At 41.1% G+C, this 14,391-nt stretch overlaps 1 protein-coding gene across 6 annotated transcripts in view; it reads right to left on the reverse strand.

Moving 5' to 3' along the window:
- PRDM16 (PR/SET domain 16) overlaps nucleotides 1-14,391 on the reverse strand; it is a 537,737-nt gene that overhangs the window by 72,903 nt on the left and 450,443 nt on the right. For 5 of the 6 annotated variants that reach the window (XM_075906567.2, XM_075906568.2, XM_075906569.2 and 2 more), the window contains one exon: nucleotides 11,959-12,093. In XM_075906567.2, coding sequence (XP_075762682.2) covers nucleotides 11,959-12,093 — 135 coding nt within the window. Of the gene's footprint in view, nucleotides 1-1,357; nucleotides 1,730-11,958; nucleotides 12,094-14,391 lie in introns of those variants that run through there. The other variant, XM_075906570.2, reaches the window with a different exon arrangement.

A 14,391-nucleotide genomic window follows, 5' to 3' on the forward strand; every position in this document is an offset into this window, starting at 1 on the left:
TAGCAGTTTTCAAGTATCTAAAAGGGTTTTACAAGGAGGAGGGAGAAAAACTGATCTCTTTGGTCTCTGAGGACAGGACAAGAAGCAATAGGTTTAAATTGCAGCAAGGGAGGTTTAGGTTGGGCATTAGGAAAAACTTCCTAACAGTCAGGGTGGTAAAACACTGGAATAAATTGCCTAGGGAGGTTGTGGAATCTCTATCACTGGAGATATTTAAGAGCAAGTTAGGCAGACATCTATCAGGGATTATCTAGATGGCACTTGGTCCTGCCATGAGGGTAGGGGACTGGCTTGATGACCTCTCAAGATCCCTTCCAGTTCTAATGTTCTATGATTCTATGAAATACTTAGTTATTTATTAATAAACTATATAGTTTAGAAGTTTTTGCAGGGGTGTGACCTGGGGAATAATTACAATTAGGGGAAAATAATATCTTGCTTATCTTTTGTCTCTTCTGCCTCTTTTCTCTGTGTTTGTTATTTTAATTTGATACATTTTAAGAAATGCATTGAAATGTAACCATGTTCAATTACACATTCAGGACGTGATTCTCCTGAAGCAAAGGGAAAGTTTCGCCCGAGGAAAGAATAGGACCAATGTGTCAGCATCAGATAACAACTTACACGATGATTCATAGTTTTAATCCCATTAAAAGAACAAGCTGGGAACATGTGTTTACCAAGTACATAACTTTTAGTTGATCATTAGAAATCCTCGCACGTTATCTGCCGTAATAAACAGCATTCAGGGATATAGCTTCCATTCAAACCATTTTGATTATGATACATGTCTTTGTTGAAAAATATATTTGATTGGCCTAAACATAAGTGAAAAAGAGATGGCAATTACTTTTCATATTTTTAGTGACCTTAATAGCTCTGATTTTCTGTAAACCTAACACCTAGTATTATACTGTAGTTTAGTTAGGAGGGCGCTTTATTATGTCTTCTGACCTCTTCCATTAGGGGGCAGTCTTTACCAACTAAAGTAATAGCTTGGAAATAAACAGCACAAAAGCTAGCTACCAGCTCTCTTTCTCTTCACCTTACACTACAACTCTCACTCACTGCTTTTCATGTAACACTTGTTTTAAGGCCATCTCATCCCAACCTCCTTCTACCAATTAAGGCATCTGCATACCAAATACACCAGCAGTATCTAGCACCAGCCAAACCTGTTGATAACGACCCAAATACTGTTTGATATGTTTACCTTCAACAATGTGATCAGTTTCAAGACACGCAGCACACCAAAACAAGGACTTCGTGAAAACAAAAGTGCCAACAATCACACGAAAAGAAAACAAGTCCAGGACAGGTAAGAAGTTATACAGAAAAAAGAAATGCAGCATCTAACCTGTTTTCTCTGGGTACGGTGCATCAATTCAGAGACTTGAGTTAAGTTTAAAGCTTTCCAGTAAGATAGGCCAGCACCAGTGGAGCTGGTGACAAACATCATACTCTGTACTTAGAGAGAGGCAGCCGGTATTTTAGGCCTCGTGACAGCTGGTGCACTGAAAGACCATCCTGTTCACTGCATGCTCGTTCTGTGCATCCCTCTTAGAGAGGGATTTCTTTGGTGATCCTTTCTTGATTATCTAAACTCGAGTCTGAGACACTCCCCCTAATCTTATCAGTGGGGACTGTTCTCTCTGGAGACCCTCCCTACATTATGCATGTAATAGAGACTACAACATCGCTGCAAATCAAAGGAAAAGGAAGTTTGGGTTATACAGCCAGCAGTCTAAGTTTCAGACAGGCAGAGGATTTTAGTTTCTCGACTCTTTCTTCATTCAAAGGCCTGTGATTCAAAACAATTGTTATCTGAACTGCAAGAAAAATTGTTATTTTAATTGCAAGAAGTTTAAACGAATGCAGACTAAATCACGGCAAGTATTTTTTTTAAAAAAAATTTCCATTATTGCTAAATAACTTTAAGACAATTTATTTGATATCCCCAATTGCCTCTCTTTGTGTTCCTTTATTTTAAAAGTCCTATACCTTCAGCCAGAGATTAATTATCACATTCGCAACAGGCCAATGAGTTCTAACACAAAAGCTGTTTTAAGTTCCGTGGTCTAATTTGGAATGTTCGTCAGTAACATGGACCTGAGATCCATTAGCTGAGGGGAAAAATAAAATCCATCTGAAATTGACTAGTATCTCATTCTTGCATTTTCCATATTAAGCTTGTTTTGAAATACTGCACTTTTCTCATCAAAATTTCACTGCATGGAAGAACTCCTTCCTAGATCAACAATAAGCTCTAATCCTGCAAATCAATGGGATAGTGTGTGGGGTCAGCTTATGCAGATCTGCTTGCAGGATCAGGGCCACTTGCTGGAAAAGCTCTTCAGCAGCTCAGCACGTCCTTACTTTTAAAAGTACATAACGTTGAGGGGTGAACATGTCCCAGAGAGAATATGCATAATCATGATATACAAACCACAGTCATTTGCATCCTGGATCGACTCCAAGGGAAAACTACAGTTGATACAGAGTGTTTCTTTTTTTTTAAAAAAGGCCTTTCTTCATTTTCACGTCATGTTGGTTTCTTTCCTATCTCATGCCACAGACCCGATGAGCCATATACTGAAAGTTTTGATCAGTTGTTATTCAGGCGAGACTCGCAATGAGCTCAATGGGAGTTTTGCCTGAGTAAAAACTGTCTGAGTATAAGACCTTAGGGTTAGTCTCAGCAGGTACAAAATTGATAATTTAGTGTCACTTACTGTGACCCAAGAAAAATTCTGAAACCCAAGTTACCTATTAATGAGCACATCTCTCTGAGCCAATAAGTGAAAATCAACCCAATACTGACAAACAGCAAAATCTTCAGGAATATCTAGTCCACAGACACCGTTTTATACATAAATATAGAGAGCAGATGCTCTAAAATCATGAGTGAAATCCAGAATGGAGAGAAGTGAATACTTATACTCCCATTTCTTTCACTTGGGCCAGGATTTCACCGATAGCCTCAAAACTGTAATAATCAACGCCTCAAATTAAATCTAGTTCAATATAATATCATTGTTAGATGTGCCCCCCCCCATATGTTTTCAAAAACAAAAAGCAGCGGAGGTAAACGGTGACAATCAAGAAATGTAAAAATACAAGATAGATTAATTACTCTGAAAAAAAAATTAGAATCTGCAGGAGTCACATTCATTTTATCAAATGCTTTGTTATAATTAACTTCATCCTGCAACTGTGCTCCTGAAATTCTGATTAATTAAAACTACTGCTGGGTTTAAAACCTTTCTCCCTTTGGTTTGCTATGAACTGAAACATATCAGATTAAATCGTACAATAAGAGATTATAGTTTTGAAATAATTTACATTCTCTACTTTCATCAAAGTCCTATTCGTTTTCTTTTCATTTTTCTTCCCTTAGAAGATGTTACCATTGTGATTTTTAAACACCAAACAAATATTAAGGGCTGGTTAATGATATTTACCCAAGGAACAAACTACAAAATATAGTTTTAATGCAACACTCTCCCAGAGACTTGCAAATGTTACATTCTGGTTTGCACTTCTTAATTTTCTGAAGAATTTCTGAGTCTGGCTAGATATGGATTATTAATAAAAAAAGACAATCTATATTCTATCAGGGCCCAAACCACAGCACAAAAGAAAGACTCCCTCTGGGACTTCCGTGGGACTTCTTATGAGTCCTTTTTATTTTTCCCTCTTAAAATTTGTGTTCCTCAAGCTGTTTTTGAGGATGGCAGCCTGATGTTGGGGATTTTTAGCTCTGAGCAGAATATATCATTTTGCAGCATATTAAAAAAACACTCACTACAATGACTGATTATGCAGAATTCTAAGCCCTATCTCATTAATATGATGGCACAATGCAGTCAAAGAAGGCACATCTTTTCTATGAAAAGAGTGTTCTTGAAACAGGCAGACATTTAAAAACAATGTGGTAATTGTCTAACTGTTTCCAATATCCCTGCAATAGACGAAGATGTGGAGTGAACACAGTATGTCGGAGGACTACCTCATTATTCAAGTATCTTTCATTAGAAACAGCATTGTTTACCTGTTGCATGAAGGACGGCTGCTATTTACTTAAGCTTCAGCGTGGTAGCATTTTTCTGCTTTTAAGAAAGGCACACATCACAGAACTGAGAAAACAGCTGCTGGGTTCGGCCAAAGATCAAAAAGCGCACCCACTAATTGCATCAGAGTGCAACAGAAGTGATGTTCACAGTTTGAGAGAATTTAAAGGGAGAATTACTGCTGTCAGTTTTTCCCCTCTCTTGCTACTATTTTGTTATATTAGAAATTACGTGACTAATCCTAAAAGTATTTCTAAGTGCTGATGAGCTAAAGATACAGTAAATTATACCATGCCAGGGTGGTTTGGCCGGAGTCAGTTTTGGGGAAGTATTCCAGGACTTTGCCCAGATGTGTAGGTGATTTGGGAGTGTGTATTTTGATTTCTCTTGGATATGAATTGGCCCTGCCTTCAAAAAGATCATGCTCAAATGTATATTTGAAGAATGGGTTTAAAAATGGAACAAGAGGCTAAAAATGCTACAGCTGGCATCTTTAAGGAACAGCACTAATTTCCTTTAGAAAGAAGTGAAGACAATTTTCGGCCATCAGCAACGTTCTGCTCTTAGACACACCTCTGCAGACCCAGAATAGTTCTATTGGAGCTGTTCCTGCTGTCAGTGAGATCGGAGCTCCAGTCCTAGCACAAATATGAGTGAAAAGAGCCACGGCCCAAGGTAAACATGTATGATTTTCGTCTGGCTAGCAAAGGTTTTGATTAAAACCTTGCCCTGGCTTTCATCAGCACAATGATGTTTAGTTATTTTGTGGGTAATCTTTTATTACGGAGCTTTTGTTTTCTTTACATGTTTAAAGAACAAAGATTAATCTTTGCGTGCCTACTGAATGGGAGGCACCAACCCTTTCTCCATTTACTCGGAGCCCTAGTATATGGATGGTATGTGCACGGTACTGCATGCAGGAAAATTAACATTCAGTTGTTTGTTAGGCAGCGATTGAAAGCATCCATTCCCTTTAAAAAGTCACATTCTGCTTAATCTGATGAAGCTCTGAGCTGCCTAAATTCTAGTGGATACTGCCGGGTGCATAGGATCTTGCAGAATCACACCCCAGAGAGTTAGTCACAGTTTATAGTGCATAGGAAAGAAGTGTTACCTCGGCTCTGATCATCTGATACGCTAAATGCCCAACACCTGAGAAGAGGGAGGATTCATGCCTGTCAAACACTATGGCTTCAACTCTACACACATAGGCTGCGTCTAGACTGGCATGATTTTCCGCAAATGCTTTTAATGGAAAAGTTTTTCCGTTAAAAGCATTTGCAGAAAAGAGCGTCTAGATTGGCACGGACGCTTTTCGCAAAAGCACTTTTTGTGGAAAAGCATCCGTGCCAATCTAGACGCGGTTTTGCACAAGAAAGTCCCGATCGCCATTTTTGCCATCAGGGCTTTTTTGCGCAAAACAGTTTTTAGCTGTCTACTGGCCCTCTTGCACAAATACATTTCTGCAAGAGGGCTTTTTCCCGAACAGGAGCAGCATAGTATTTGTGCAAGAACACTGACAATCTTACATTAGATCGTCAGTGTTCTTGTGGAAATTCAAGTGGCCAGTCTAGACACAGCCATATAGGCATGTGAGTAATACTGCTTGTGTGCACAGACTTACCCATGGGCATAAGGATTGAAAGATCAGCCCTTATCTGAGTGTTCATTATTATTTTATTTACACTGAATTCTAATCCATGCCAGCAAAAGAAAGGTGAATGATGAGTGAAATATCCTCCCCTCCCCAGTTTAAATGAGGGTCTAACTGTAGAGGTTTCAAGTAGCCATGATGGGGTTTAAAATGCACTTGAAAGTCCAGAAGGTGTCTTCATTATTTTGCTCCTTGTTATCCTCCTGGTTCTGACGGGCAGGGTTTGAAAGCCCTAACCCTGGAGTTTGCTGTCTAATGAGTACACAGTGATTAGGAACCTTACGTAGGCTAAGGTTCAAAATATAAAATTGTCTTCTAAAACCCAAGAGATGACTTTGACTGGTTGCAATGATTTGACCTTATTCCCGTGGAATTCAGTGGGAACAGAAATTGGCTTAGAGATATTTTCACATGAACTGAGGCTGACACGTCAGCCCCGAGGTGTAAGTCTGGGATTTGTTTTTTTCTTTTTGGTTACTTCTTCATTTCATATTCCTGTTTTTTTCCCCTTTCACCTTAAAATAACCTCAGGTGCAAAGCCTAGACTGATCTGTCTTTGGTGAAATGCCTTGCACCAGACTATCCACTAGCAATTGTGCAAAACAGAGTCACGTATAGATTGTGCCAATGGTTTGACCTTTTCCAAGAAAAGAAATATGCCTGCATTTTGCTTTTAAGGGGGTGTGGAAAACTGGAAGAGGGGAAGTAATATTAATCCAGCATGGACATATTTGCTGGTATTTTCCCCCATGTAAATGTTAACCTTGATAATAACAGGGCATATTTACACTAGAAAACTATTTCAAAATAAAACTAAAATTGATGTAATAACTCCTTAAAGAACAAAATCGAAATAGCATGTCCTCATTACGGGAAAGCCTCGAAATTAGTCCGAGGCAGGCTCTGTTAATGTGGACATGCTACCTCCACTTAGACCACCAGGAAACACTGGGGAGTAATTAGTTCGAAGTACTCCTGGGAGTAGTTATTTCAAAATAGCGGCACCAAAGCGTCTACACTGCCGCTATTTCGAAATGACTATTTTGAAATTAGCATTATTCCTCGAGGAAAGCAGGCGTGCAGATTTCAAAATAATGGGCATAATAGTGTGGATGTTTCACTTATGAATTTGACCTAAGGGGGGCTATTTCGAAATAAAGCCCCAGTGTAGACCAGGGCATAATGTTAACATGGATTTTAATGAGCTGCTGATGACCCCAAATATTGCACAGCCCTATTGCTGCCCACAGGCTGTCATAATGAGCTCCTTGAGAAAAAGTACACCCAGACCTGACTGTTGCTATGCCTATGACTTTTTTCACAGAAGCGTGTGGTTATCAATCACCATTGTCTGCTATCCCCTGTACACTGGAGCTTTTCATGCCTACCAGCTGGCTTGACCTAAAAGTCTTCGTTGCTCCAGGAAAGAGGCTGGAGGGAGAAAACACTTTGAAACGCCGACCATCTAGTGACATTTGGGGGGCCTTTTCATTTCCCTCTTCTTGAATAACCATTTTGCTCCCTTTTTATGTATGTCGGAGTGAACGGCTACCAAAGCAAATACACAGGAAACGGCGAGAATGTAACAGGAGGTAGAGAAAGCAGGTCGGGGGCGGGGGAGGCAATGAAGCCGTTCTTTCTAATCAGACGGTTATGTAAATGGGAGCGATGCACAACCCTGAAGTCCCATGAAGGAAAATAAATGTGATACACTGGACTTCGAATACAATGTGATACCAATAATCCATTAGCCTGCTAGATGTCGGCAAAACACATATGCTGCTCTCAATTGAACCATTAACACGGCATGCTTAGAAAATGCCAGTGCTCTACAGGTTAATAGTTCAAACAGGAGAGAAAAAAAGGGACATTAACATCCAATTTGCATATTTCTTTTATTTAGTTTAATTTTTTAGTAATAGTTTTGCAAGGAGCCCACATGTGGAAGGTACTTACCCCACTCTAATGACTCCCTTTGGCAGTTAATGTTTATTACAGTGGCTCTACTGGTTAATTCGGAAACTGGAAATGGCTTCTCTATATTCCTGGTGTCGGGCCCTTTTGGCAATATCAGGCGTTATAGACGTAGAGTTGCTTGAATAGGCCATTGGGCAAAACTACATTTCTGAAGGCCAGGAATGGTCACAACTCACTGGAGAAAGGGCTAGTGATATATAAGGCGGTGCCGGAGGGTATTAGTCTGTGTATCCCATTGTACTGGAGTTGCTGAATCTATTAGAAGTCCCAAAGCTACGACTGCATCCAGACCCACCGCTGGGGGCAGGGGAGACAGGAGGCAGTTGCAATCTTTGTCCTGGGGCTCAGCTATTCAAAGAGTCCTGTGGTTAGATAAATGTCTATCAGGGATGGTCTAGACAGCACTGGGCCCTGCCATGGGGGCAGGGGACAGGACTTGACCTCTTGAGGTCCCTTCCAGTCCTAGTATTCTAGGATTCTATAAAGAGAGTAAACACAACAGCTACGTCTAGACTGGCATGATTTTGCGGAAATACTTTTAACGAAAAAGTTTTTCCATTAAAAGTATTTCCGCAAAAGAACGTCTAGATTGGCAAGGATGCTTTTGCGCAAAAGCATCTGTGCCAATCTAGACGTGCTTTTGCGCAAGAAAGCTCCGATGGCCATTTTAGCCATCGTGTTTTCTTGTGCAAAAAATGTAGGTGCCTGTCTACACTGGCCCTCTTGCGCAAGTATTCTTGTGCAAGAGGGCTTATCCCTGAGCGGGAGCGGGAAAGTATTTGCACAAGAAGCACGGATTTTGTACATTACAAAGTCAGTGTTCTTGAGCAAATTCAAGCGGCCAGTATAGACAGCTGGCAAGTTTTTGCCAGTCTAGACGCACCCAAAAGGTAATTATCAAGTGATCCCTCTTCTGTCAACCATTTCCAGCCTCCGACAAACAGAGGCTAGGGACACCATCCTTACCCACTCTGGCTAACAGCCATTGATGGACCTAACCTCCATATGAACTGGGGCCTCCCTCTCTAGGTCAGACTCAGAGCAATATTTTGGCTTCCATTTCTGCTGAAGAGCTTCTTGTAACACCATCTCTAGTAGCATGCATGGTAGAAATGGCTTCTCCCTCGCAGCTCACGCATCCTTTTATGCCTCTGAAAGCTCATCAACACTGCGAGGAAGCAATAATATTGGTATTGTACTTCGTAGTACAGAGAGGCCTGAATCAACACCTTAGCCCTGTACTTCACTCTATTTGAGGTCTTATAAATCCCCAGAGCTGACTGTTCATTGTGTCCCTTTCGAGTTTTCAATCTTCCTTGCGCTTTACAAAAGCTAGCTAATCCGTCTTCAACACATTGTCATATGCCTAGGAGGGGAAATGACGGAGCCTTTGAGACTAGCATTATAAAAATCATACTAATTCCTTGTAATATCTCCTCCCCGAGGAGGGCATGCTACAGACATCTCCACACCATGCCTAGTAGGTTTCTATTCCTCTCACATCAGTTGGTGGACCCCACCCCTAAACATGCTTAAATACAGACAAAAACTTAGTTCAAAACTTGGGAGCAGAGCTTCTACCTGTCACTGTCAGCATGAGAGCTGAGAGATTGTGCTGGGGGAAGGGGAAGTGTGTGAAGCTTTCCCCACCATGCTTTCCAAGTTCCCTGTAATCTTTTCCACCCATGTGCGGAATAATTTTTTCCATGCATGTGCAGAATATTTTTATGTGCACCAAAGCATGTGCACATGTGTACCACCGTAGAAAGAAATAACAACAAAAAAACCTAGCCTGCACTTTCAATTCCTCAAACTGTGATAAATACAAATATGCATCTCCGTTCATTTTTTTTTAAATTGAGAGAATTCTGGTTTCATGCTTGCTGCTATTGCTTTGCCATTTTCCTCTACTAGAAAAGAAGGCTTTGGGCCAGCCTATCCCCACTATTCCAGCACCCTGAAAAAGATCATTTTATTGACATCTACAGCAGAGCTACTGAAGAGGTATCCCTCTCTGCCTCTTGGATTCAGCCAAAGTGCTGGTGTTTTACAAAGCTTGCTAAATGATGGGCCCAAACACCTATCATGGCTCTAGATTGGGCTACCTAAGCCTCTTTCTCTATCAAGAAACCTGGAGATAATCTTCTGATTGTCATTAGGTTGCTCTTGCAGCATTTGCAGAATATGTGGAAAGAAACAGATGTGTCGTTTTCTTGACTCGCCCACAAAAAAGTGGTAACATCCCCGCGAGGGTTCTGTTACCAACACTCTCCATGTCTGTGGGGGTGTCAGCGAAGGATACAAATAAACGCAAGAAAACGGCAGCTACTGAAACTGAAAACAGGACGTCTTGAAAACGAAATGGCTCCAGCCTTATAGAATCATAGAATCACAGAACACTAGAACTGGAAGGGACCTCGAGAGGTCATTGAGTCCAGTCCCCTGTCCTCTTGGCAGGACCCAGTACCATTCTAGACCATCCCTGATAAATGTCTATCTAACCTGCTCTTAGAACAAGACTCTAGCCTTATTTCCCTAGCATTTCCATGTCATCCTATCCTGGGCTACCTTATGAACAAGCCTGTACGTGGCATAAATTCTGTTACAGTCCCAGGGTGAGATCAATCTGCTACCAGAGAGTTACTTTGGGAGCATGCAAGCCACCTCCGAAACTCTTCCAAATTGATTCCCTGGGAAGTTTATTCAGCTTACCATTTGGCAGGGAAGCAACTTGAGTTCTCCACACCACCTTTTAAACCAGGCAAGCTGGCTTAATTCCCTATAGAAGAGGTGACACACAAGGTGCAAAAAATTTTTTTGGGGAAAAACCCCACCTAGGACCTGATTTTCCACTGTCTTGATCTGTATATGAACTGTATGACAGTGAAAAATGCTACCAAAATAGAAGGGTGGATTTTTATACCAACTCTGCACAGGTGCAAAGAACAACACAAGGTGCAGGACAAAGGAGAACAAGGTTCACCATTTTGGAGCAATTCTGTGTCTGTCTCCTGTCAGACAGGCAGAGTGCCGGGCTATCTGATTATTTGCTTTTTTTTCCAGATTTTACTGGCATGGATATCCATATGTGCACTAAAGAAGGGAACTTTGTTTCAGTTTATGCTCTCATGGTGCGTATGCCTCATGCAAAGCCATAATACTTTCTCTGCGATGTCATCTGCACAGTAACCAAGTGTGATGTCACAAACAGAATGCTATGGCTTGTGTGTGTTTGTGATTGGGCAGTAGTGTGCGTGTGTGTGTGTGTGTGTGTGTGTGTGTGTGTGTGAGGAAAGGGAGCTGGCAAGTACCAAATGTTATATGTTTGGATTTTTAGATTTTCATCAATTGAAAATTTCAGAGTTGTGTAAAATTACAGTGTCAGCAAAGTACTATTTCATGCCAGTCGACATAAAGAGTAAAAAAAGTACAAAGCTTTATAAATTATTAAAATCTAATTAACATCAAAACATGCCGTAGACCATCCTTGTTTTTACTATTCATTTGCTAGTCTATTTGTAACCAGCCTAATACAAAAGTTCCAAGCCCGGGATTTTGAGTCTAATACATTCTGAAGACATAGTTTTTGACAGCGCTTAGCTGTAAATTTCAGTTATTATGGATGGAAATACTTTTATTGGCTTGTTTGCATATAGTGAAATTGACGTCGACTGACTTTCGCCAATAAAGATCAAATCTTTCCATGCCTAAATATATGGAGGGAATGGAGAGCTAATTCACATAAAATAAAATGTGAGCATTAATGGGACTGTGGGTTCAAGTCCCACCTACTACCTCCCCCCCACACCCTGAGGGCAGCCGGGCAGCTGCCACCAGATTTCCGCAGATTGGAGCTAGCATCAGCTGAAGGTAGGGAAATGGGGGGGCTCCCAGTGACCTAAATCTTGAAGAGAATGGAGGAAAAATACCAGGTGGGAGGCTGCTCCTGTCATACTGTGAATTTGGTCCTAATTCCAGAAATACCACAGATCTCAGGAGAAAGTCTAAATTCATCTTGTTCAAGTTTGATTCCCTGACCAGAGAAGTTCAGAAAAGCATGCAGATTTGAGAGCTAACATCTCAACTGACTGTAGTAAACATGTCCTCTGAATTTTCACACGGGGAGGTTTTACTTTTCCCCTACATACACAGCAAATCTGTATTTGTGAAAGTGATCTGTGGAACGTAGCAACCCAATAATTGCCACAGCCATAAAAAAACATCCCTTTCGAACGGCTCAGCTGAGCAGAAGCATACCTGATCATTAATGGGACATACAGCTAGATTTTGTTCATCACAGGAACAGGCCACCCGGATGTATTTCAGCCAATTTCCAGCTCCAGTCTGATTAGCATCAGCACAGAATTTCTCGTTTCCCAGGTCATCAGCAATCTAAGGACAAAAAGGATGAAGAAGATGTTTTTCACTTGATATGAAATGACAACAAATTTGGAAATCCACAAGTGTGAAATGTTCTTTTATGATTGTTTGCATTGCTGGGCCCCCAAACAAGAAAGAAAGTTAGAGAAACAGCTTGTTAATTGACATGTCTGATAAAGAGATACAAACTGAATAACATCAGTTATTTTACACAGCTGCTTACATCCCAGGAAAGATTATCAGTGTAGAACCTCCACATGATCACATCCATAAAACATGCCATGAATCGTGAAATCTGCTCTCCTCCTGTGGAATCTGGTTGTGTGTCTTTCCTGGAATACACAGATTTCGCAGAATTTCTCAGCTGGGAGGTGCTGGCCCAGAAAGGAATTGTGGGGCATAGTGGGGTCCACACAGTTATTTTAGGAGGATCACAGTATTGCCATCCTTAGTTCTGCGCTTGTTTTTAGAGCGAGGTGGCCACAGAGCCACCAGCAGCGGCGCCAAAGAACGGGTGGTAACACCAGACCTTGTTACCCTCGCTTCTGTGGCTGCTGCTGGCAGAGCTGGGCTCCCAGCCAGCAGCCACCGCTCTCCAGTGGCTCAGCTCTGAAGGCAGTGCTGCCACCAGCAGCAGTGCAGAAGCAAGGGTAGCAGTCCCGCAACCCTTCCTGCAATAACCTGGCAACCTCCCCGATTCCTTTTGGGGTCAGGGCCCATATAATGAGAACACCATGGAATTTCAGGTGTAAAGAGCTGAAAGTCTGAAAAGTATAATTTGTTAAAAATACGATGACCATGAAATTAACCAAAACGGACTGTGAATTTGGTAGATTGCTAAAAATGAGCAATGAAAACAGAGCTCCATTACCCACATAGCTATTACAACTAACCAAGTCACCTTTTCTGAGCTGGTTTCTATGAACTATCTAGGGACTTACATGGTTCCGTTGCCATGATATCTGTTTCTGTTATTAGGTTGAAAAGAGGCTCACAGCACAGGTTGAACCTCTCTAGTCCTGCACCCTTAGAGCCAAACCAGAAATTTGATGAGCCATGGGAAGTTAATTTTGTCTAGTAGTGTTACCAACCCTTCCACTGCTTAATGGGATCTGAGAAGACATTGAGGGGTAATTTAGAGCTAAATAACAGCACAGAACACTGAGAGCCAGGACTGGTGGCTGTAAACAAACTTTATGGGACCAGAGGAAACTTGGCCACATTCATGATAAATGGCCATCTGACTAACTAAAATTATGCCAGACCATGGATTTTGCCAGACCAGAGCGTGCTGGACTAGAGAGCTTCAACCTGTACTTACTACTGTAAACAAAAACCAAACAAACAAACAACCAAGAAACCCCCACAGACATTCAGTTCTTCAAAAACAAACGGGGGGGGGGAGTGATAAATGGGCTATTTTCTTAAAATTGCAAAATTAAATATATAAATAAAGGTGGGCAGCAAACAATTCTGTCCTCAGTTATACTGACCCTTCTGCAATGAGCTAGAATCACTAGAAAACCCAGAAGGATTCTGGTGTAAGGGAGATATATGGGTTTTGTGATGCAAAAAGGACATTTTAAAAACATGAGTCTTTTGGCGTTTGCTTTCTTGAAGCAGAAAAATAACAGTTTGACCATATAGAGATCAGCCAGTACTGAACATTTCACACCACAATATGTTGTTTTGTTCCAGCATCTCACACAAAATAATCGTTACCGCATCACACAGAACTACGGTATCTAATGGGTGAGAAGGAAAAAAACAAAACTAAAAAAAACTAAACAAAACCCATGGCATAAAATGGTTTTAATCATGTCTCACTACGCTTGACTGTCCCTTACAGATGTGTTATTTTTTAGACCTATATTTCCCTCTAATTAGGGTATGTCTACACTGCACACTTATTTCGGAATAAACTATTCCGGAAGATATATTCCAAAATAGCTTATTTCGAAATAGAGTGTCCACACTACAGGGAAGCATCAAAATTAGTCTGAGGCAGACTCCCTTAATGTGGACATGCTATCTTGATTTAGAGCCCCAGGAAGCACTGGAGAGAAATTACATAGAATGGCCCTGGGGAGGACTATTTCAAAATAGCTATTTCAGAAGAGGAGTTATTCCTTGTGGAATGAGGTTTACAGAAGTTGGAATATGCCGCACATTATTTTGAAATAATGGAATTGCTGTGTAGATGCTCGCATTGTTATTTCGGAATAACGCTAGTTTTCTGAAATAGCGGTGCAGTGTAGACGTACCTTAACTCTCATAGATCCGGTAACCTTGCATGATTATTTAAGCCAC

Source organism: Pelodiscus sinensis, chromosome 24, assembly GCF_052426305.1.
Source record: "Pelodiscus sinensis isolate ZL-2025 chromosome 24, ASM5242630v1, whole genome shotgun sequence".
Lineage (NCBI taxonomy): Eukaryota > Metazoa > Chordata > Testudines > Trionychidae > Pelodiscus > Pelodiscus sinensis.